We start from the raw sequence: 23,342 nt of genomic DNA on the forward strand, positions 1-23,342 counted from the left end.
GTCGAGAAAGCAAGTGCGACACATTCCTATTGGCGTTACGAGTGAGTTTGAGATTTTACGCGCGTCGTAAAGGAGGAAATATAGAGATCAGGTCTCTCTCCCTCGTGCAAGCGCTCCGTTATGTATATACAGTCCGATTTCGCGTATTCATGCAACTGCGCGCGAGAAGCCTGTCATTTATACGCCGAGTTACGGGCTCCGTTGTTAATATTTATTTTCCAAGCGCAGCGGCCCTGGAATATTCCCTCCTAAAAAGGCCGTAAACTCTCTCGACAGAGGAGAACCGTTTTCCGCTACGCCATTCCCTGCATGTCGAGCTTCGGAATCGCCTTCTTCTTGCTCGGCAACGCCCGAAGGGAGGAGAAGAGAAAAAAAAAGTGGGATTTCCGATCTTTGGATGGAAAAAAGCGAGCGAGCGAGATGTCTCTCTCGAGACGTGATCGGTTTTAATGTGAAAAATGCTAACTTTTTTTGACGATTTGACGCCCGACGGTTTTATCGAATTTCGAATTTTTTTCATAAATTCATGTACAAGGCAAAGTTCGCGGCTCAGGCGGGTTTTTCCAGTATTCAGAGCGATGCAAGATTCATTTCGAGAAGAAAAATTCGATTCCGAAAGCAAATCACTAAAAAATGCCATCCCGCTAAATAACCCACTACGCTGCGTACATAGCAAAACTCGAAGACAGCTACAACATCCAAAATAATAAATAGTTCCGTATTTACAGGCCGACGTGTGTGCATGTTGAACTCCCGCCAGAAACTCGTTAACTCACTCGTACGTAATTTTCCGAACACGTCGCTCGTTGCGTCGTCCACGTGTGCGAGTACACTATATCCCTACAATGCATTCCTTGGCGTGCATTTGCAAGGGAAACTCGTTATATGCCCCGATGTACGCAGTGGGGTATGCGGCGTTTATTGAAAAATCGGAAAAACGCCTCCGCCGAGAGCAACGAGGCGGCAAACGCTTGTACACATCTGAAGCATTATTGCCGAGAGCGCGTGCGGCTCTTTATCACTTTTTTGCCTCCTACAGCGGTACACTTTCCTCTCTATATCTATATATAGCTCGATACACAGTCCGTCGGCTCTTTCGCGTAATCCATTGTGGTCGGGGGGCTCTCGCTGTATACTTTCGGAAATGGCTTCGATTTATTGCAGAGATGAGCAACGGCCGTGTACACGCTGACCTGTACTACTGCGCTCGCGCTTTTTGATGGACGCGCGCAGATGTGTGTGAGTATATTTCTTTTTCGAATGTCTCTATACGCGAATATTGTGACGTGCCGTATTGGGACATATTTTCTGAATTTTTGACGGACAGAAATATTATTAAAAACAAAAAAAACGAAGGAGAAAACCGTTATCGCAACGGTTTATTGTATCAGAGAGCAGACGGACGCCGTGAAAAACGCGCGACTATTCTTCTGGCAAAATATTTTTGGCTTCCGGACGGCCGCGGTATAAAATCCTTTCTGTGCATGCAGCGCAACAAACGCTGACGCGTTTACACAGCTCGCAATTTTTTCTCTCTCGCGACGTGTAACCGAATGAGCGAAAAAGAATCAGCTCGCGTCAGTCGTGTGCCGAAAGCTCGCCCTAGTTTCCGCGGGCTATTCGCGTCTTGAAATGATGTCAGCCTCGAGATTATCGAGGAGGCTGATTAAACATTGAAAGCTCGAGAGCGCAACGCTCGCGTGGAATACTTTATTAACAGGTCTATACTCGTACAATAGAGAACGAGAGAGAGAGAGAGAGAGAGAAAAGAGAATTCGCTCTTTACCGTGTACACATCTAGCATCAGTGTCGGCCAAAATAAACTCACTCTTGATGGCCAGCGAGCAGGACGATCCATAATTTCTACTGCTTCGCGATTATAGATCGTATTTCGAATCGCGAGCAATGACGGTCTTTAATTAAACGCGTCGGTGCAGTACTCGAGGGTATATAAAAAAAGGGAGAAAGAGGACGAAAGAAACGATGATTAATGAAGCGAGCGCAATTATTATTAGCCGCTATCTTTCACTCCGTCTCTCTCTCTCTCTCTCTCTATGTGTGTTTGTGTAAGTCTCGGTCATTTCTCTCCTTCGGAACGGTAGCTTCTTTGTGGCAGGTATATAGATACAAGAGCTCTCTCGTGCGGTCTTTGTGTCTTTTTCGAGGGCCTCGCACTTTTTCTCTCTCTCTTTCTCTGTCTTTCCACAGGTATTTCTTTTGGAGCGACGACTTCGTCATTGTGTCCTTGCGCTGCAAGCTCGGAGCCACTGTCCGCAAAGACAAGAACGGATGAGTCTTCTTCTTGATAACGCAAAACCGCGCGCGTGGCTACTCTTGTCCCCTTTTTCCCTCTTCTTATTTTCTTTCTCTTTTTCTCTCTCTTCCTCTCAGTGTATGTTTGCGGAGCGCCTCGTGCATTCACCGAAATTGGCTGCTCTCGCGGCTTTCTTACCTCGAAACCGTCGTCGTCGCGCCGTCTTTTATTTTCAACGCGGAATTTCTCCACGGAAGAACATTTAGTGGACGTTCAATGAATTATACAACCGCGCGGTGGCAGTTAATTCTCGAAAAATTTTCATGAGAGCGAGGATTTAATACAGCCTCTCTCTCTCTCTCTCTCTCTCTCTCTCTCTTCCACTGACACACGTAGAGCGAAGGCGAGCTAATTTGAAATTCAAAGAAAAGCCGCGCGCGGCATTTGCCCGCGTCTGGAATTTAAAATTCAGAAAAGTATTCGCTGGCCGCGGGAGGAACTAGTAGAGGAAGAGAAAGAAAGCTCGGACAATGGGAGCTCGCGCGCGGCGGACAAAGTGGCGCAAATTCAATCTTGACACGAATTCCGCGCGAGAGGCTCGTCTTAGCGCGGGCAGGGAGGACAAATTCTACGACCGCTGCTACGAGTTATTGCGCGCGGAGTCAGAAAAGACGGGAAAGTAGCCGAGTCAGCTGTCAACGCTATCGGCTATACGCGAGCGTAACTCGATCTCGTTGCAGCGCTAGCTCGGAAAGCCTCGAGGGCCAGAGAAAGCAAGCTCTTCCGAGAGAGAGAGAGAGAGAGAGAGAGAGAGAGAGAGAGAGAGAGAGAGAGAGAGAGAGAGAGCTGCCTCATAATCACCCGGCCTTCTTCGCTCTTATTCGCATTGCGCATCGCGACGTTAATTGGCTCAATTATGCGCAGTGAGATTCTACTCTTTCTCTCGACTGTGTATACGTGTGTGCGCTTGTGTAGGGAAATTTCGGGGGCGGCGAGATTAAGAAGCCCAGCGGCCTTGAGCCGCGACAACGATCTCTCTATCTTATTTCCCCCTGCGGTGCAGCGTTGAATTTCCCCTCGCGTTCGCGCGCGCGCGACGAATCAGCTCTTTTGTCTCCCTCTCTACTGTCTCTTGATAAGAATACGAGAGCTAAAGCACCTTTTCAGCAAACTGCCGTGTGTACACACTCCCGCGCGCGTCTCTATCTGGCTCTAGCAGCTCTGCAAACGCGCTGTTTTACCTCGAATCAACTCTATACACATGCGGCGCATACGTCCTCACGGCTATAGTCTCTCCGCAAACTCGACTATCATCCCTCCTCGCGCTGTGTTTTGTCGGCAAAAATATATGCGCGCGGGGAGAGAGCGGGTAAATGTTTTCGCGTTAATATCTCGTCGAAATCTGCATCGTCGCTTCGATCGTCGTCTTTTTTCCCTATCAGCTATATTTGTCAACAGAAGCTTGTGGCCCATTTTTCTCGCCGCGAGATAGAGAGAGAGAGAGAGAGAGAGAGAGAGAGAGAGAGAGAGAGAGAGAGAGAGAGAGACTGCGCAATCTCATGGAAAAATCCTCAGATTGTGAAATATAGCCGGGCTTGCGGCTGCACATCTATGCACATTATAGCCAGCTAGATCGCTGCATCCGAGCACATAGCGAGCGAGAAGCGTCGGATCCGATGTGCATTTATACCGAGCGATAGCTACACCGTACGAAAGATATTTCTCGATACATCCTGATGTATTCGCGCGCGGTTGCATAAATGCTAATATACGAGAGCCGCGAGGGATTTACCTGGGCGCTTGAGCGGTGAGATTCGGAATTCGAGGTATAAACTTTATATCTCGTCACTATTTCCGAACGATTTCAATTCGACGTGTGGGTGCTTTGTGTCGGTCGCTGATCGCGCAGAGGCTCGGACAAACAGACACGTCGCTCGGAGACAGAGGCGCAAATGATTGGGCTCATTTGATTAATGATCGACGCTACTGCGCGCGAGCCGCCGGTACAGAGAGGGACGCGGACGTGTGCTCTTAGCCGATGCAAACGAGCGAGAGACGCACTGCTTAGAACGTGTACAGAGGGACGAACACAGAGCAAATGACAGGCGGAAATGCGGGGGCACACGCGTCGTTACGTTGTCGCTGCTGCTACGCTCGACCGTCTGTGTGTATTTTGCATTGCAAATGCGCGCGGCACAAACGCGTCGTTATGTCTGTATGTATACGTGTTTATACGAAAAAGAAAACAAATTATACATCGCGAGAATTTTACTATCGCGGTGACGCATCTTCGGTAATTCCCGCCGCGGCGACGACGGAATGACGCTAATCGCCATTCGTCTTGTGCATGCGACTCGAGCGATAGAAATGGCGGGAAAAACTCGATTTGTAATTCCGATCGGCGGGATTAGACTATTTGTATTTGTTTGCTTCGCGCTTAATGGGGAATCGATATATATATATACGTGGCAGCTAGACAGCTTGTGTATACTTAGTGTTTATTTCAGCGAAAAACTCGAGGCAAAGCGAAAACGCTCGCGCGCACATAGGGACGATGATGAATTCGAGCGTAACGTCGTTATCAAGTCATGAGCCCTGAATCTCTCCGCGTGTACGTCCCGGTTGATTATATTTTTACTGCAGTCGCTTCCCGAGACTCTCTCTCTCTCTCTCCTTCAGCCCGGAAATTACTTCCATTCCATCTCCCTCTCGTTTTTTTCTCTCTCTATCTCTATCTCGAGTGTAACGCGCCCGGCGTAGTTTCTCCAGCATCGGATGTACGCGTATAATCGAGTTGCGTCTTTTCGACGCTATACTTGAGAAAAGCGTGGGAATATTCACCCACGCATTCGTCATCGTATATACACCGTTATAGTCTGTAAGAGGAGAGAGAGAGAGAGAGAAAAAAAGGAACGGAGGATTTAAAGCTCATAAGGTCGCTCCCGCGCGTTTGCATTGTCTTCCCGCCGACAAAGAGAGCTTTCCCTCTCTCTTTCTCTCTCTCTCGATTATTTTCCTCGGCTGCTCTCGCGCTGCACCTTGGCCTCGCGCTTTGTTCCCCTCGTTGAATGCCGCCGGCGCCCCAAGGCGCAATCAGTCTAACCCGCGAAACGCCGCCATCAGTTGGACTGCCGCGCGCTAATTGAAAGTCGATTAAAATTTCCGAGGCAGGAGCAAAAAAGAAGCGGAAAAGAGTCTCTCTCTTTCTCGATTATTGGCGCAAAAGCTGCTTACAGTGTCTCTCTCCCTCTTAAGCGCGCGTCTATAACTATATATATATATATATATATATATATATATATATATATATACGTGCGGGGGCCGAGAGGCGAGCGAGAAACTGCCGAGAGCTGATTGACTCCTCAGGATTACGAGCTAACGTCTGTGTATAGTCGGGTCCTTCGCGAGTCGGTCATCTCCCCCGGGAGAGCTTGCAGTAGCAGCAGCAGCACACGTAATTCCGGCCGTATAATTTTTCCCGCTAATTAGAACGAGAGCTGTATCGGAAAAATTAGCGCCGCGCACGGTATCCGTCCGGGAAATTGCGGCTCTCTCTCTCTCTCTCTCGTTCCTGCAGCGAGGCTGCATGGAGGCGCAAACTTCTCTCCTTGCAAGCTCGTTACGAAAGTTCTCTCTCGGGGAGGGAAATACGCCAAGAATGCCAATATATCCCTCAAGTTCGGAGAGGAGGAGAAGAATACGCCGCAGCCGCGCATCTCCCGAGCGCGCGAGAATAAAGAATCGCGCGCGTGGGTTTTTCGCGTCGTTGGAATGCCAGCCGCGCATCGCTCGATTTCTCGTCCTCCTCCGTCTATATAGCAGTCAGCCTGCGGGAAAAGCGCAGACGCGCGCGTCGGCTGGCCCCCTTTACTCCTCCAATATTCATCCGGACGAGCGACTCTTTGACGAGCACGAGAGAGAGAGAGAGAGAGAGAGAGAGCTATATACTCTGCCTCTTTCTCTTCCGCTCGATCTGAAATCGATCACGCGTGAACCTCAACGTCTTCTATATACATCTCTCGCGCTGTGTTTTTCTATAGGTGACAGCGATATAAGAAAGCAAGAAGGTGTATTAAAAGCGCTCTGTAAGGACCGAGTTAAGAGTCGTGTGTGCGTCGCGTATTATGGACTTTGGCTGCGGATAGAGAAAAGTTCGTGATTTATCTGCGCTGATGCGGCCGGATGACGAAGCGGATCTTAAGAAAGACACACATGGAGCCCAGTGTGTGTGTGTGTATATACGCGTGAGCTCGCGGTTAATAACGCCGTACAGAAGCTTGATTTATGTCATCCTCGGAATGCTTTTTTTCTCCCTCTCTCCTTCTCTCTCGGCCGCGCCATCGCGGAAGTGCAGTTTATCAGTGTTTTTCTAATATAAACGTGCCGCGTTATCGATTTATCAGGTCATCCATCACCCCGAGTTAATCTGTCCTTTAAGAGTTCCTCTCCCGCGTGGCGGCGAGGTACGGATACAAGAGGGGGCTCGGCTTTTTTCTCTTTCCGCTGGAAACTTTTCCCGGCGAAGACGTCTTGTCTAGTTTACACTTATCTGAGCGAGAGCGAGAGCTCCAACTCCCCGCGGAGGATCTCTCTCTCTCTCTCTCTCTCTCCCAGGATAAATGGCCTTGGCGCGCGCGCGCGCTCGAGCTCGCCGCAGCCGAGAAAAAGAATTCGACAATACACGGGCAGGAAAAAAGGGGTGGGCTTTAAAAAGCGCGCGAATATAACGCTCAAACATAATGGAGCGATCCGTCATTGTCATTGCCGTCTCTCGCGTTCGCTGATGTATAGAGAGCTTGCAAGCTCGCGCACGTTATAGAGTATATAGAGCGCGCGATGACAAAAGAGAAAAGTAGCGACGAGCTACTAGTCACTTCGAGAGATGGAAAGATAGTACAGTGGACTTTGGAGAAGGCAGAAACAAAGAGTGCGAGTTTTGAGTGCGAGAGTGGAGCGCGCGGCTTTTATTCCCGGAGAAAAAGCTCAAGGTCAGACTCGCTCGCTCGCTCTCTCTGTGGCTGCCACTGCCGCTGCTAGCGTCGAGCGCGTATACACCTGGCGTCGTGCGGTTTCGAAACTTCCCCTTGATCCCCTGCCACACCCTCTCCAGTCGCCATATTGATCGGCGCCCCCCTCGACCCTCCTACTGCCACCTCTTCGCCCGCGCGCGCGGCGTTGCCAGCTTTCCCTTCTATACACACAACTATATACGTATATACACTCGCAAGCTCTCGCAAGGGCTCGCTCGCGTGTGTGTGTGTGTACTCGGACAGCGCGATTTCCATGCTACTTCGCTCGAGGGGAGAAGAGGCTATAGCACAGGACTCGCTTCGATCCCGCAAAAACGTACACGAACATTCAAATGTCCCGCGCTCTCACTCGAGGCGCGGCAACAGCGCTGTCTTATCTCTCTTATACCTGTGCGATTTTATCTTTGCACGCGTATATAGGTGTATATACTTATATAGAGCCGGAGGACATCGGAGCGAGGAGAAGAAGTTGTATTATGAGGAGGTGAATTTTCGGCGGGAAATCGATTTGCCGGAGGAATGAAAATGTCAGAGGAGATTCGATTTTGAGCCTCTCTCACCTGCCCGCGATTTCATTATATTGCAGTTGCGTGTTATGCTGTAACGCCTTCGTGACCATGCGGATTTCGAGGATATTCGGCGATGCGTGTGTGTATAGCTATGATGTGTACGTGCCGTGTACGACGTTTGGCTCCTCAACGCCGAAACACACAAAGTGAGAAAACCAGGTCAGAGAATGAAGAGATAGTGTATATACGCGTATATAGCCGCCGCAGCAGTGGTGCAGCACCGCGGAGAGGGAAAAGAGAGTAAGAGCTGCGAGCTTTTCTTTTCCGCGAGTCCTTTGCGGCGCGTCTTTCGCGAAGCCGAATGGACAAACGGCTTGATTAAATTGTTTGCTCTCTCTCTCTCTCTCTCTCTCTCTCTCTCTCTCTCTCTCTCTCTCGGCAGCTTTGTTTCCGCGAAAAGCAAACGCGCGCGTGTAGTCTTTTATGTCTACCTACTCTCTTTTCTTAATCGCAGAGCGAGCTGCCGGAGAGAGAAAAAATGCGCACACGTGCATAAGCGTACAAGTTCTTCCATATAACGATCGATCGCGCGTATGCTTATATACGTACACATACATGCACACGGTCCGTTTTCATCCGTCGCTGCTAATGCCCCGACTTCCTTCCGCAAACAATAGGAAGCGGCTGTATGCCGTCTATATAATGTATATGTGTCGCGCGCGCGCGCGCGGCAGATCTCTTGGAAAGTTCGTTATATGTATACATAGATATAGGAGTCCCGCATTGTGCCGATCGACCGAGGGAAACACATAAATCCGCGCGTGTTGTTCCCGTCGATGACTTACTTTCTCTCGCTCTCTAATACAGCGCCGCGCGGGGCACATCCAAATAATAATTTATCTCGGTCGGCGCGCCGGCGGAGCACACGTGCCGAATTACCGCGAATAAAGTCTCGCTCGTGGCGGTTTTATTTTCTCTCTCTGCCCATATACACAGGAGAGCGAGAGAGAGAGAGAGAGAGAGAGAGAGAGAGAGAGAGAGAGAGACACTGGGTATACGTTATTTATTCCTCTAACGAGCGAAAAGCGCCGGCGAAATTTAATTACCCGTCGCCGCACAGGAGAGAATTATAACTACTACACGCAGCCGTGCGCAAAATACGAGAGAGAGAGAGAGAGAGAGAGAGAGAGTTAAAAGGAGAGGAAAAAAGAGAGAAAAGTGCCGATCGATATTATACAGCAGGTATTATGGGCATCGAGCGATTTTTTGTAATAACCAAGCAGAAACATAACGCAAGGGGTATTATAAAAATACCTAATGGCGAATTAACGCTTTATGGGAAATCGAAGGCCGATGTGTGCGTGCAGCCATACTTCATAATACGCACATAGGGAGGACGGGCTGACCTTTGCCGTGAGAGAGCTGCGCGCGCGTGGGCTGCTTAGCGCAGCGGCAGCAGCAGCGCTTTGAATTTCGACCTACATTCCTTCCGCTGCAGTAGTCTGTAATTTCCTCTATATATACATACTCTTCTACCTACTCCTCCTCCTCTGCGCGCGTGTGTGTGCACGTTTTATTTGTCGTCCGCCAACTTTTCGAGCAGCTCTCGTGTGATGCGCGCGCGTGGCACAGTTGTACGACTCGATCGCCGTTTTAAGTATTCAGAGAAACGCTCAGTAGAGAAAAGATAGAGTGGCGTTTACTAAAAATAAACTGGGGTATTTTCGAATCGACGGGATCGATCCGATCGGCTCGTGGCGGAGTCGATCGATCGCTGCACACTCGAGTAATAATGACATTAAATGTGCATCGAAGCAGGAGGAGAAAGTATAGAAAAAGCCGCTGATAACCGTCGTACGCAGCGAGTGTATCAGAGCTTTTTCGGCCACCGTACATGAATAATGATTCTCCATCAAACGCTGATGCACGCAAAGCGAGACCGAACGATGAAACGGCACGTGTAGCTGAATATATACGTACACCCGCACGCATACGCAGACGCGGTATGAGAATGCATAATAAACACGCGACCCAGTTGCAATTAATTTTTCGTTTTTTCTCCTCCCCCGCACGCGCTCGCGCGAGAGTATCTTTTCGCAAACAAGGAATGTTTACGAGTGGCACAATGCCGAGAGGAAATAATTAGAGTATAAGAAAAAGCTCTCGCAAGCACAGGTCGCCGTCGCTTGTTAGACTTTTTAATGGCGGCACACGCGTGTATAGAAAAGTCTGCGGCCTCGTTCGCGCTAGTGTATATGTGTGTGTGTGTGTGTGTGTGTGTGTGTAAGAGCCGCAAGCCTTGAGGGCTCGTGTGTGATTCCGTATGTATAGATCGGAGGGCTCGGTTAGCCGAATTCCCGACGGTAACACCAGCGGCTTGCCAACTATGCCGATTAGTCTCGCATCGACGTTCATTGAGCTGCCACACGCCCCGGCCTTTCTCCACTCTCTCTCTCACTCTCTATATACGTGATCTGCACTTTCTGCCGGCCGGTGTGCGGCTTCTCTCTCGATTATCCGACGATTAGACAAAGGGAGCTCTCTATCGACGCGCCTGCAAAATCAAAAACAAAGCAGCGGCTCTATTTTCATGGATTATCCATTAATTTTTCCAGCCGGGGGTGCGATTTTTTCCCTTTTCATATACGAGCGAATCTGTATTTATGGACGAGAGATGCATTATTCCTACGCTGTTTCGCGAGCTTTGGAATTGATCCTGTTATTGTTCAAGTTCTCGGGAGCGATTATCTCGCTATTTGCCGAGCTTGCGACGAGGATTTTACATTCGTATTCATGTGCACTATCGCTACAAAAGTTCTGAATATCGTGATTTGTCCGGTTAGTACAATGCATCACATCACCGTTGAATTCGCACCGTCGACCGCAAATATCAAATCGGAAAATTATTACACCCCGTCTGGCCCCCAAAAAAGCGAAAATTACGTTCCCACAGCCGAGGAGGGGAAAAGTTGGGCAATTTGCTGCGAACCGAAACGCACCATACCTTTTCCCTATAGCTATACATACATCACAGAGCCTTCGCAGCAGCAGCAGCAGCAGCAGCGCGTAATCATCTTCGGAAGAGCTGCTGCTGCTGCTGTCGCGTGTAAAAACCTGCAGCGTAGCGAAGCTCTGGAGCTGGGCCAAGGAGCATGGGGCCACCTGTTAGCGGAGGAAGAGCTAGTGGCTCGAGTAAGCATAATTAATTGAGGTTTTTGCAGGGCGCGCGAGCGCGAGAGAACGACGAGTGTGTCGTTTGGGCGGATGAAATTGTGCCGAGTGCGCGCGCGGCACTCGAGCACGGCTTGTTTGTTGCAGCGCGGCAAAGAAGAAGATGAAGCGTAGCAGCAGCGGTACGTATTATAACTCGTGGCCTCGTTGCCTCGATCGTGCGCGCATATTCCAAAAATACAATGCACACACACACACATCTCCTTACAACAATGCGACGACGCTGATGCACCGTCGCGTCGTCCCACGCGCCAGTAGTACGAGTCGCGCGTGGTCAGCCTACGCGAGATGCTGGAGAGCTCAGTATCGTCATACGCGATGCGTGCGTCATCGATCGATCGTATATCGTATATGACACCACTGTACGTATACGCTCTGATATAGAATATAGCTCTGACCGGCGAGGACGTACCCACACATACGCAGAGAATCGCGCATATGCAGATATCCTTCCTCGAACTCCATTTGCACTCTGCATGCAAATGCAGCGCCACGTCGTTTGCTTCTTGTTGGCGACGACGACGACGACGACGACGACGCGGATAATAATAAAAACCACGGCCGACTCTGTATACACGTATACAGTCAGAGGAGGAGACAATCAACATTCGACGTCACTGCAGCTCTACTCGCGCGGCTATAGCCAGCGTAAATATGAATGAACACGGCGAGCGCAAGTTTTAATGAAAGATGACCCGCCTAGCCATCGCGCGCGTCCTTTTATTAATATAACGGGATATGCAAAGGGCGACGCGCTCGCTCGCTCCGCTTCTTCGCCGACTTTTATTATTCGAATGCGTATATACATAGCTATATACGGAGAGAGAGAGAGAGAGGCGCGCTCGGCCGAACTTATTCCATAAAGAATCCTGTCAAAACTTTAATATTGCCCGATAAAAAGAAGACAAAACACAGAGAGAACCGCTTGAGCTTTCTCTCTGCGCTGCTTCGGGGCTAATATAAGCGCGAGCTAGCCTACCACTCGTCCATATATTTCCATCGATATTGCCGCGCGCGCGCGATGATTCTCTTTTTTTCTCTCCATATGCCGCCGCGCACCTGATATTATCATCCGCGTCGAGTCTATCTCGAGGAACTTTACACACTGTCGGCATAGTTCTATACGAGTAGTCACAGCCGAGTACCTTCAGACGCGACGGTGCATCGGTCATTACACGAGCCAGCGATCGATCTCTATACCCGGATATAAGAGCTGTGTATAAGGGTATATATTTTTATACACGTCGAAGAATCCATCCAGCACACGGCGAAGCGGGCATCTTCGCGGCGCGTGAAATTGTATTGATTCAGCCAGTCATGTATAAGTGCGCAGGTGCGCCGGCGTCGTTGGAGCCGCGGCTCTCTCTCTCTCTCTCTCTCTCTCTCTGTGTGAGTCTAGCGCTGGGCTATAAGACACATACACACACACAGGTCGAAATAAAACGGAGTAGCGGCGCCGGAATCGAAGAGGTGCGATGAATGGCTGATGTCGATTTTTTTATATTTCGCTTTTGTCTACTCGGATCTGTATAAGGTGTACAAGGGAAAAACTCGCGCTATACCGCAGACACATTCGCGCAACGATGTGTGTATGTGTGTGTGCAGCGCGCGCGGCTGCAGCAAACCAATTATTTTCGTGCTCCAAATCCTACTCCCAATTACCCTCTTTGTGTGTCCCACCTCCTCTCTCGACTATATACGCGAGTATGGCTGGGTGAGTGGGTTTGAACCTACACGGCCGGGGCTACACGTGAAAAACTCGTTTCGACGATCTGCTGATATGCGTATATGCTCTCGCTATATATCGGTTATACGTACACTCTTTTTTCTATTCCATTTGCCGGGCGCGGCCAAATGAAAAATTTTCCCCCGACCAGGAGAGAGCGACGATCGGGTTTCGAGGGCAGCAGCAGCTCTGCGAGGAAAAAGAGATGTACTCTCTCTCTCTCTCTCTCTCTCTCTGCTGCAGCAGGGCCGGATATCGAATTATCGAAAACAAAGCATTATCAAGTTAGCAACGGGAAAAAGAGAGCGGCGAGAGATAGGGATAGATACAAACATTCTCTTAACCGGATTTTCAGGGTGAAGGGATTGGGCTTAAAATACGTGAGCCCCCCGGTATAATCAGATGAAGTTGATCTTCTCTCGAAGGGAGAGCACTTTTGTATGTCTATATAAGAAGAGTCGAGATGCATCGAAATACACAGACATACAGGTACTCTCCGACGGGGATAATTCCAGAGGAGCTCGATGATACACGCGATCGATATAATACACATCGCCATCCGGCAATCGCCTTTTCGACGAGCAGAAGCATCAGGAAGCTTTTGTAGTTGAAAAAATGGCCCCGGGCTAAAAGTGAATAGCGAGGGATGGGAAAATAGAGAGAAGAAAGTGGCACACACACACACACACTCGTACATAGCTCAAAGCCGAAATATCGAGAGAAATCTTTGGAGAGGCAGCGATAGGCTGAGTTAGAATTTCAAGAGTCTAGAAGAAGAAGGAGAAGCGGCTCCTTCTGCGATGCACACACGGACGCGTCGCGGATATGTATTCTCCCTTTGTGCAGCCGTCAGGTCCCTCACCCGCGCACTTGCGCCGCATAGAATATACATATACGGATACCTACTTTTGTTCGAGGATCGAGAGGGGAAAATGTTTTGCTCAATATGTAATATGCATATAACAGGGGCTCCAGAGACAAGGGCTTTGAAAAACTCTAGTCGCCCGCGATACATAACGCGTATAGATATAGGGTCAATCGAGAGCACGGCCACATCAAAGACCCGCCGCTAATTAGAAGCCGCGCATTATGCGCCACCGGTACACGCGTATATCATTGTATACATCAGCGTTTCAATTTGCGTCGTCGCGTATACTTTTCCTCGGAACGAAAATTTCACGGGCAATTGTTTACGAAAAGAGGCTGCTGCGCAGCTTTCGTATAACGAGAGAGCGTAATGACCTGCTCTCGCGGAACAAGAGGGAGATGGAGTCAAGGTTTGTTAAAAAATGGCCGAAATCCGTTTTACAGCGAGGAGAGAGGAAAAAATCGACGGCTGGGAAAGAAACGCGGTAAAAACGAAGAGAATGAAAGCTGCGCGAAAGCTGAAACTAACGCGGGCGGAGTTGAAAGCAGTATAAAGTCGTAGTTCCTTTATAAGGTCCTTCTTTGCCGTTAATGCTTCTCTTTTACTAGCGCCATTGTTTTGAGCGACGCTGAAGAGCTCGGGTTCTCTCTCAAAAGATTTTGCGCAGACGCTGCAATACTTATACCCTCTGTGTGTCTCTCTCTCTCTCTCTCTCTCTCTCTCACACGATCTCGCTTTTCCGCGAGCGGAGAACAATATTGCGCGAATTCTCGCCTTATCGCCTCGTTTAAAGCGTCTTTCATTAGCGAAAAACGCTTATCCCCGAAATGAAAATCCCGGCCGATTTGCTCCGATAATGGACGAAGCCTCTTTCTCACATTCGCTCTATGAATTTCAAAGCAATCCCTCTCCTTCTCTCGGCAATTCCGCCAGTCGCCTCTGACAGGGAGCCCGTCTTTTTCGATCGTCTGCGGAGTGCTCTCGTCAGGAAATTAAAACTCCCCCGACTGACTGGAGTTTTATACGCATCCTTCCGCGGCTATAGGACTATATGGCAAAGTGGAGAACACGCCCGTTAAACGCTGATCGCGTTGCTTGCCTTGTTGCATGCGGCAGCTCTTTTGTGTGTATGTATACAGCGAGCAAGAGAACTGCTGCGCTAGCTCTCGGCCATTTTTCTCGGGAATAAATTCGCGTGCGAATAATGTGCTTCCCCGACACGGTCTAAATACTCCCTATATCTACGCAGAGTGCATTCACATGCAGCTGTGTGTGTGTGTGTGTGTACACACCGGTATAGAGGAGGGAGTTTTCCGCGAGAGAGAGAGAGAGAGAGAGAGGGAGAGAAAGCGCAGGGGCAATCTTTGGTTCTTGGAAGAGAGAGAGAGAGAGAGAGAGAGAGGGGGAGAGAGAGAGAGAGAGTCAGGAGGTCGAGAGGCGATTTCCTCTTGTAGCCGAGTTAAGGACACGGAGCCGTAAGACGTCGTCCAAGTTCCGCCGCGGCAACAATGGGAACGTCAATCAATTGTTCGACTATCAGACTTTCAGTGTTCAGAGAGCGAGCGAGCGATCGATCGAGCACATGCTCTGTGAAAAGGAATTCGCACCGGGGAAGTGCTATTCAGACGAGCTGCTGCTCTGCTCTGCTCTCAAGAAGCCGCGTCGATTGGCTCTCTCCCTCCCTCTTCCTCTCTTCGTTAAAAATGCGCGCTCTTTTCAGCAAGGCAAACTTCCCCCCTCCTCCTCTTTTCCTTTTTCCGAGCGCGAAAATTTCCCGAGCCCATTGTTAACGCGCGCGAATTTCACGGGTCACTGTGTTAACTCGTCTGTTATCTTGGCGTTATGCATTATTCTCGCGGTAAGCGCGCGCGCGCACGCATCGCCGGCGCGCTTTATGCAAATCGCTCGAATCTTTGCTGCAGTGTGCACACATACTTCCAAGACGTTTTCGAACTCGCGCTACTACTCTACCCTCCGTAAGCGTATATAATAGCGATCGAATCTTCTCCTCGACGGCTGTCTAACGTCTCCTCCGTACTGCTTGCTTCCACGATAATCGCAGAAATTCCCCGACGTAGAGTGGCACTAGCGCTGCATTGTAAGGAGCTTCGTTGCGCTCGCGAGCTTGCGTCATAGTCGAGGAGGAGATTTAATAAAGCCGTTGTCAAAACTATAGCCCTCGAGCCGTTTTGATTATCGAACTCGAGCGTTGCATATTTCTGCTCGTTACGATGCTGCAGCTCTGCCAAAGCTATTGAACAACTATATAGTTTGTGATCGTAAGTCACGAGTGCGTGTCGTGTGCGGGCCGTTTGCAACTGCTATTGCGCGTTTCTCTCTCCCTCTGTAGTACAGTTACATACGCGCGCTTTTTTAGCCATCGACGATGAAAGTGGGCTCGAGCCGCGTTTTACTGGCACGATCGAGAGCAATATTCCCATTCGTTGAATAAACGCGCTAATGACCGCGAGAGAGAGGGAGGTTGTCTTGCTTTTACGACTCCTATCGTCGTTAGCATACTCGACGGTTATATCGCAACTCTTTGTGCTCTCGCCGAATCGATATCATATACGCCCGGGCTTGCGGTATAGCTTTATACACCGAGAGGGCCGAGAGTTACGGGGCGCATAAAAAACGTATCCCTCTGTCTCCGAGCCGCTCGTAAAATCGGCCCAAGATTCATTATCGGTATATTCTATATAGCGCGCGGCGATGCACAACCGCCTCTCGATTTCAGCCTCTTCTTCTTCTTTCTCGACTCGATAATAGGATTTCGTTAACTTCCTCGTCTGCAGTCGACAAGAAGCTGACGCTGAAATCGTTCCTTTCTCTCTGATGGGTAACTTCCAAATCGCCTTTAAAACTTGCGGATCCGGCGAATATTACGTAGTCGCGCAGACAGCTTACGCCTGTGTGTATTGAAAACGTCGAGGTTGATTCTCGAAAAATTCGCTCGAGCGCTACTTTGAATATGTGTGCAGAGTCTTCGGCGGCACTCGGCTTCACCGGGTCGACGCACTCTTAATGGCCGTCGAAATTCAAATGCGGAGAGTCCGACGAGAGCTTGTTTTTCGCACGGCTCAGCACTTTTTTGCGCGACACAATAGCCGCGTCAATGAACCGCGCATGTGTACTCGCGCTCTCGATGAAATTAAGCAATTTTGCATAATATACTGCACACGAGCTTCGAGAAATTGTTATTTCCGGCCGCCGCGCAAGAGCTACACGCCTTTCCGAAGCTTACAGCGCCGCGAAAATGAAATAGACGACTGCGCGCCAGCGCTATTACAAAGCCGCTACTTTTATCGCCCCACCATTAGTTAAATCACGCTTTCGCCTCGAGGCAATTCGTTTTCATTTCTTTGCCGCGATTTCGCGGCTCCGGCGCCACGCCTTGCATATGCGTCTCCTTCATCCTCTTCTTTTTCCTTTTCAGCGCGGGCTTTAGCCGTAAAAGCCTTATCCCCCCCCCCCCCTGCATTATACGTCGAGCGAATTTTTCTTGTTTACAAGGGCTTATACGCGCACCCTCCTACGAAATATAATACATCCGCATTTGCCTTCTGTACGCGGAGGCATATAGTCCGCGGTGTAGAGTTTCGCCGAGGCGCGCGATTAATTGGTCAAACGAAAAATCAAAAGGGATCGAGAGAGGCTCTCAAAGTGTAACTAAGCACCGGGAACGTGCACGCGTACGTATGCGTTTGAGAGCAGCGAGCGCCGGTTGAAAGCGAGACTGAGCCTTCGAATAATGACATTTCGAAGCAGAGCGTTAGTCGGATTTACGATAGGCTAGCCGTACGTTACGTGATACGAAGCTATAGGCCGGTAGCAATGACCGGCTCTGCGTCCGCTTATTCCCACACTAGCTCGCGCTCAGCCGCCTACACGCTCTCTCTCTCTCTCTCTCTCTCTGTGCCGGTTTAATGGATTGTAGAGTTTAGTAATAAAATACCACAGGCGAATACCGATCCGTCTCTGCGTAGAATAGCTGTGATTACACGCGTTGGTGCGATACGTCGTGTACAAGCCCTTCACGCGCTAACGATGTCTCTGGAAGAAGTGCGAGAGCAACGATTAATACAAGCTGTAATCGCCAGCGCGTATGTGTAAGACGCTCGTATATTATCGAGCAGTATCGATCTGTTGCTGAATCCGACAATTGGATTGAGTCTAACTCGATTATACAAGCGCTGCGCGCAAAGAACACCCACAACGCCGTCGTCGCTCATATACACAGCCAAAACGGTGTACAGCGCGTAGAGAGAAAGAGATTAATCCCGATGCGCTTGTAGAAATAAACGTGCGTGGTTTTTTCTCCCCCGCGCACTCGTTTAATTGATTAACGAGAAAATTAAAAGCGCAAACTGCTCAGTCAGTGCTGAGCCTGCTGGGCGGGTTAATTCGGAAGTGTTTAGCGAAAGTTCTCGACTCACCCTCGCTGTTTTCCGCGTGATGGCGTTGTCTGAACAGGGCAGTCCTCCGCACTGTGAACATAAAAAAAATTTGACGTTATATTCATTCATCTGGTTAAACTCAACTGGATTTTCCGGGAAAATGCGAAATCTCGTTTTATGCGTTTACGTATATAGCTCAATTCCATATACAGAATCAGCGGCGCGAACGCGTTTGTTTTAACATCCGCAAGAGGAAATCAGCTTTGACTTTTACGCTCGGATTTCGCTAATTTCGAGCGCACTCGATCTCCGAAAATGCTCTGTAAATTACAAAGCGATCCAATTGTTCAAACGGCGTAAATACACTGCCCTGAATGCATGATAAAGATATCGTCAAACATTAATGACACGATATAGGTCAATCCCGCTCGCTCTCTCTCCATCTCGTTAACTACACACAGCCAAGGATGATCTTCATCCTGAGGGGGTGACTAATAACTTTCAGAGGGACGGGAGCCAGTCAGCGAAGGAAAGGGGGAAGGGACGTCGTCGCCGTCGTCGTCGTCGTCTTCTTCCACACAGCTGCAGGCGATATTGATTTTTCCTTATACATATAGAGGAGGAGGAAAAAAATTCAGTCGCTCCACTTGCACAATCTTACATCTAGAGAATCATCAGACATCTCCAAACGTTATACACAGATACACACACTCCGCAGCTTTTGCTTAGCTGTGAAAACGAGGCAAAGCGCCGCTGGGCGAGTGGTTTTATCTCGGAATGGCCCCGGAAATCGACACCCGAATCCGTCGAAGCAATAGCGCGTTACGACGCGAACAAACTGTATGGGTTATGGCACGCGCGACGCAGCACACGTCGATCTGCCTCTATATCCCTCCCGAAGTCGTAAATACATATATATATATATATATATACGTGGAACCGGAAATACTTTAAATCGGATTTCGCACACAGTTAGAAGAATTATCTCCGCGGCCGCGGGTGAAATTTTATTCGTGCCGATAGCGATCGCGGCTTAGCATTTATATGAAAAAATTAGAGGCGCGGGAATCGTTAAATTTTAATATTCCAGTCGGATTTCGGCGCGATCCCAAGGCAGAGCTAACGCTCTACACAGTGCGGAAGAGAGAAAGATCGATCGGACGAAGGTCGACCGGCAGAGAATTTACGAACTTCCGTTGCGCCCTGTGGGACCGAGAGCTGCTGGGGAAAAGAAAAGCAGAGGGAATGTATACATGCACCGCGGATACTGGAAAAACAGAGAATTTCCACAGTGCTTAAAGGCCAATTCTGTGCAACGAACTGTCGCACATAATTTTCCACGGCGCCGCGAGGGACTTCTCCTATACACGCGTAGGGATACAAAGAGAGAATTAAAAGACACACACTCGCTATTTCCACGTGAAAAAGTCAATTCGGCGCGCTATGCCCCTTATCCGATGCAAAGCCTCGGCAGCAAGTTCAGCGGCGACTTTTTCCAGATCATAAATATTCCAAGACGCGCCAGCGCGCGCTGAACATCTTTACACCCTTTAAGTTCTTCAGCCGTCATCTTAAAGTCCCTATACCCTCGTCTGCCTATACTCCCTCGCACTCCTTTCTTCTTTTTCTTTCTCCACTTCGGGGCAGTTCCGCGAGTTCGACGAAAATAGTTCGACGCCGTAAACAGGCCTGAATTATTCATCAGCGCGGGAGATAATTCATAAGCCACGCGTCAACTCCCTTCCATACACCACAAAAGAATAGACCGTCGCGCTCTACAGGTATTAACATTCGCGCGTCGCGAGAACAGCTGATAAATTATATTTCCTCGAGAGCGAATCGGAATTTTACGAGCTAACTCTCTTCGCCTCCCGCGCGCGGGAAACGAAAATCTTTATTGGAAGGAACGGCGCCGGTGATCCCGCATCGACCTATTTTACTTTGTAATTCCGCAGTCGGGCAATTTCCCCCAGCGCGAGTGACACGGGCGAGAAAAAAAAACGGCTTGGCTTGTGTGTGCAGTGTGTATACAGCAGAGAGAAAAAAGAAAGTATTAGGCGATTCTTTTCAGCTTTGCGGAATAGATCGATATTGACCAGTTGCTCTCTCTCTCTCTCTCTCTCTCTCTCTCTCTCTCTCTGCTAGACTATTCCCGTACAGGCGCGAGCTTTGATTGTCACTCGCGTGCGCGTTATCCGACGACGATAAGTTATTCAGAGCTCTGGCCTATGAAAAATAAATCGCTCGCTTGAGTTAATCTTCGAGAGTAGAGAGTGTAAAAGGACGCCGGCAAATTTCAGACTCGAAAGTTCGCGGCGCAGAGTCCCAGAGGAAAGCGCTGCTGTGTGCAGCATCGACGACCGCGCCGGCAAACCTATACACACACAGCTGGGTAAAGCCAGTCTTTGGAAAATGATCAAACTTTACTTCGTTATATGCCATTCCGCTTTGGCTCCTGAATACCGCCACTGCAGAGCTTCCTTTTACTCGTTTCGCGCATTGACAGGGGTTAGTATCGCGAAACAGTTGAGAGTGAAAAATAGAAAAAAAATATGGCCCCGCGCGCGCACAAAGGTGGACGGTTCGTTTTCCCCGCGGACTTTTTCCGAATCGCGACAGTTTGTCAATCGGAGAATTATATATATATCAACGGGAATCGCTCTGCCTATACTCAGCCGCTTCTTGGGATATATGTACATTTTTCAATTTTCGTACATACACCGCGGGCCCATATAGCGCCGTACATCGCGCTGGCTCTCTCTCTCTCTCTCTCTCTCTCTCTCTCTCTCTCTCTCTCTCTCTCTCTCGGCATCGGCGGTATTTGCATCCTTTGTCAAATTGAAACGGGTTGATCCGATAGATCGACAGTTCGATTTCCCCCTCTCTCTCTCTCTTGCCACGACCCTATTCAAAATTGCAAACATTCGTTCTCGCGCGCTCTCTATACTCCTATCGACGTTTCCAATTTGAGCGCAATTACTCGAATCTGCATATTTTTTTAAATCTCCCGCTCGCGCGCGGCGCAATAAATGTTTTCTCTCCTCGCTTCTCTTCTTCGTATATAGGCGTTTCGGTCTCGCGCGATAAAAAATAAATGGCCCTCGCTTCGGCAACGATTTTGCGTGCAGTGTAATGCTGAAAGTATATGTATACACGCGGTATGCAGGCTCGTCGCGCGAAGATTGTCGCAAGTAAATCAACCCTATTAAAGCCGCTTCGCGCGTGTGTAGAGCGCGGAGGGCGATTTGAAATTCAATCGATTCGCGCCAACTGCAACGTCGAATTGGAATAACTGCGAAAAATCATCCCGTCACAGTATAGCACAGAGAGAATGTATATACATAAACGTTATCGCTACGGGAGAGGCATCTCGACGAAACATTATACACACACACACACCGCGCTGAATCGCCGAAATAAGCGCTGCCACTGGCTCTTTCCTCTTTCGAGATCAGTGCTCGCGCGTATAAACCGAGCGCCGCCGCGTCGTTATGTCGTTGGGAGTTTACGCGCTCGCGCGCGCGACGTATCACGCAATGTATGCAGTGCACTCAAGCTCTTTCTCGTTTGTATTTTTTTTTTTTTGCCCCTCTTTCCCTCCCCATCCTAGCGTACATACACACTCTCGTCTCTCTCTTTTCGCCTCCCGACGAATGGCGCGCACGGAGTGAGAGAGAGAGAGAGAGAGAGAGAGAGAGAGAGAGAGAGAGAGAGAGAGAGCGAACGAGGCGAGAGTATAGTGTAGTGTAGTTTATCTGGCAAAGGCTGGACGCTACCGTGAATAAAGCACTTTTGCCCGGCGCTCGTGCGTGAAGCGACGGGAAAAAAGGCGCCGGCCGAAATAGAGTCATATGTGCGTCGACTCTTCCTCGGCCTCTTTTCCTCGTCTGCCCCCTACCCCTCATATATACACATTTGTGTATATACGAGGGGAGAATCTAATGCGAGCTTTCGAGCTAAGAAACTTTTCAGCTTTTTGGAGGCCCTCGCGCCGCTCGATATTTGCGCGAGCTCGTAAGCGACGACGTCTGCTCGTCAGTTGAAACTTTAATGCACCTGGAGATAGCGCGCGGAGCGAAAGAGAGAGAGAGAGAGAGAGAGAGAGAGGCAATCTCTGTCGACAACATATTTAACATCCAAGGCTCTTCACTAGCCTCGTAGTGAAAAGAACCGCTGTAAAGTGCGCGCTCGCCGCCGCGTCATTTTATTGAATGAGGAAAGGAGCCTCGAAAATGGCACTTTAATTACTTTTAAGCATTGCGGAGCAGCGCAGCTAGGCGCGCGCTTTTCCCTCGAAATCAAACATTGCCAGCAGCAGCGATGGAAACGCAAGCGCGATCGCGGAATACATAACGTTTCAAGAGAAGCAAATACAAAGCATGGTAATCCAGGCCACGATTGAATAACGAAAAAGCTGTGCACCGCCGAAAGATCAAAGATTAGCCGATCGAAATTCGCGGAGCCAATGTGTATTACCCTTATTGCTTCTATACACAAAAGCTCCGCGTGTATAGAATCCGTGCGCATATCAGCAAAGCTCTACGCTCCGCATTAAATACAAGGCGTTTTATCGTCGCGCCGAGGTGCTACGATGATAATAAGGCTTCGCGCGTGTGTTTGTTCGATACTCCGTGCAAGTTCAGTGCGTTTTAGTGTCCGTACAGCACGGTATATAATACACAGCGCGATACCTCGCATAGCGCGAGGCTCGTCGGTGAATATTAAATCGACGGGAGAGAGAGAGAGAGAGAGATAACGATGAAGCGCGGAGCTTGCGGCACTTTGCGCAGCTGTAACGACGTATTATCGCGGGCTCAACAATAACAAGCGGCAGCAGCAGCAGCAGCTGCAGTAGCATGAGCGCGCACACAGCTCTATCTCAAATCCGTCGTTGTTCCGCCGCGGCAATATAAACGCTCGACCCGAATTTATCGTCGCGTCGGCGTTTTTATCCGCTCTATGCGGGCTGCAGTAGGAACGCGCGCGCAGGCAATTCCGGAAATGTCACGAAAAACATTAATCCTCGGCCGGATTACACACTGCACGCGCGTGTGCGTCGGTTTTTACAGAAGAAAAAAGCGCCTGCGTTTGATGCAGCGCGAGTAGACTCTGCGGCTCGTTATAAGTGTGAGCAATATGGCCTTGCTTTATACACGCGTGTACGGGCTATTGGAAAATCCCAGCGTGTTTTGCCGCCTCCGCGGAAAAGCTCGTTCAGCGTTCGTTGAACTTGAGAGAGAGAGAGAGAGAGAGAGAGAGAGAGAGAGAGAGAGAGAGAGAGAGAGAGAGAGAGAGAGAGAGAGAGGAAGGCCTCGCGGCGCTGCTCC

At 49.5% G+C, this 23,342-nt stretch overlaps 1 protein-coding gene across 8 annotated transcripts in view; it reads right to left on the reverse strand.

The window, feature by feature from the left end:
• Positions 1–23,342, reverse strand: part of LOC100120851 (neurexin-1) — a 96,845-nt gene that overhangs the window by 72,133 nt on the left and 1,370 nt on the right. For all 8 annotated transcript variants that reach the window (XM_031929553.1, XM_031929551.1, XM_008207311.3 and 5 more), the window contains exon 2: positions 18,055–18,105. In XM_031929553.1, the coding sequence (XP_031785413.1) occupies positions 18,055–18,105 (51 nt within the window). The remainder of the gene's footprint in view (positions 1–18,054; positions 18,106–23,342) is intronic.

Source organism: Nasonia vitripennis, chromosome 4 (assembly GCF_009193385.2).
Source record: "Nasonia vitripennis strain AsymCx chromosome 4, Nvit_psr_1.1, whole genome shotgun sequence".
Classification (NCBI taxonomy): domain Eukaryota; kingdom Metazoa; phylum Arthropoda; class Insecta; order Hymenoptera; family Pteromalidae; genus Nasonia; species Nasonia vitripennis.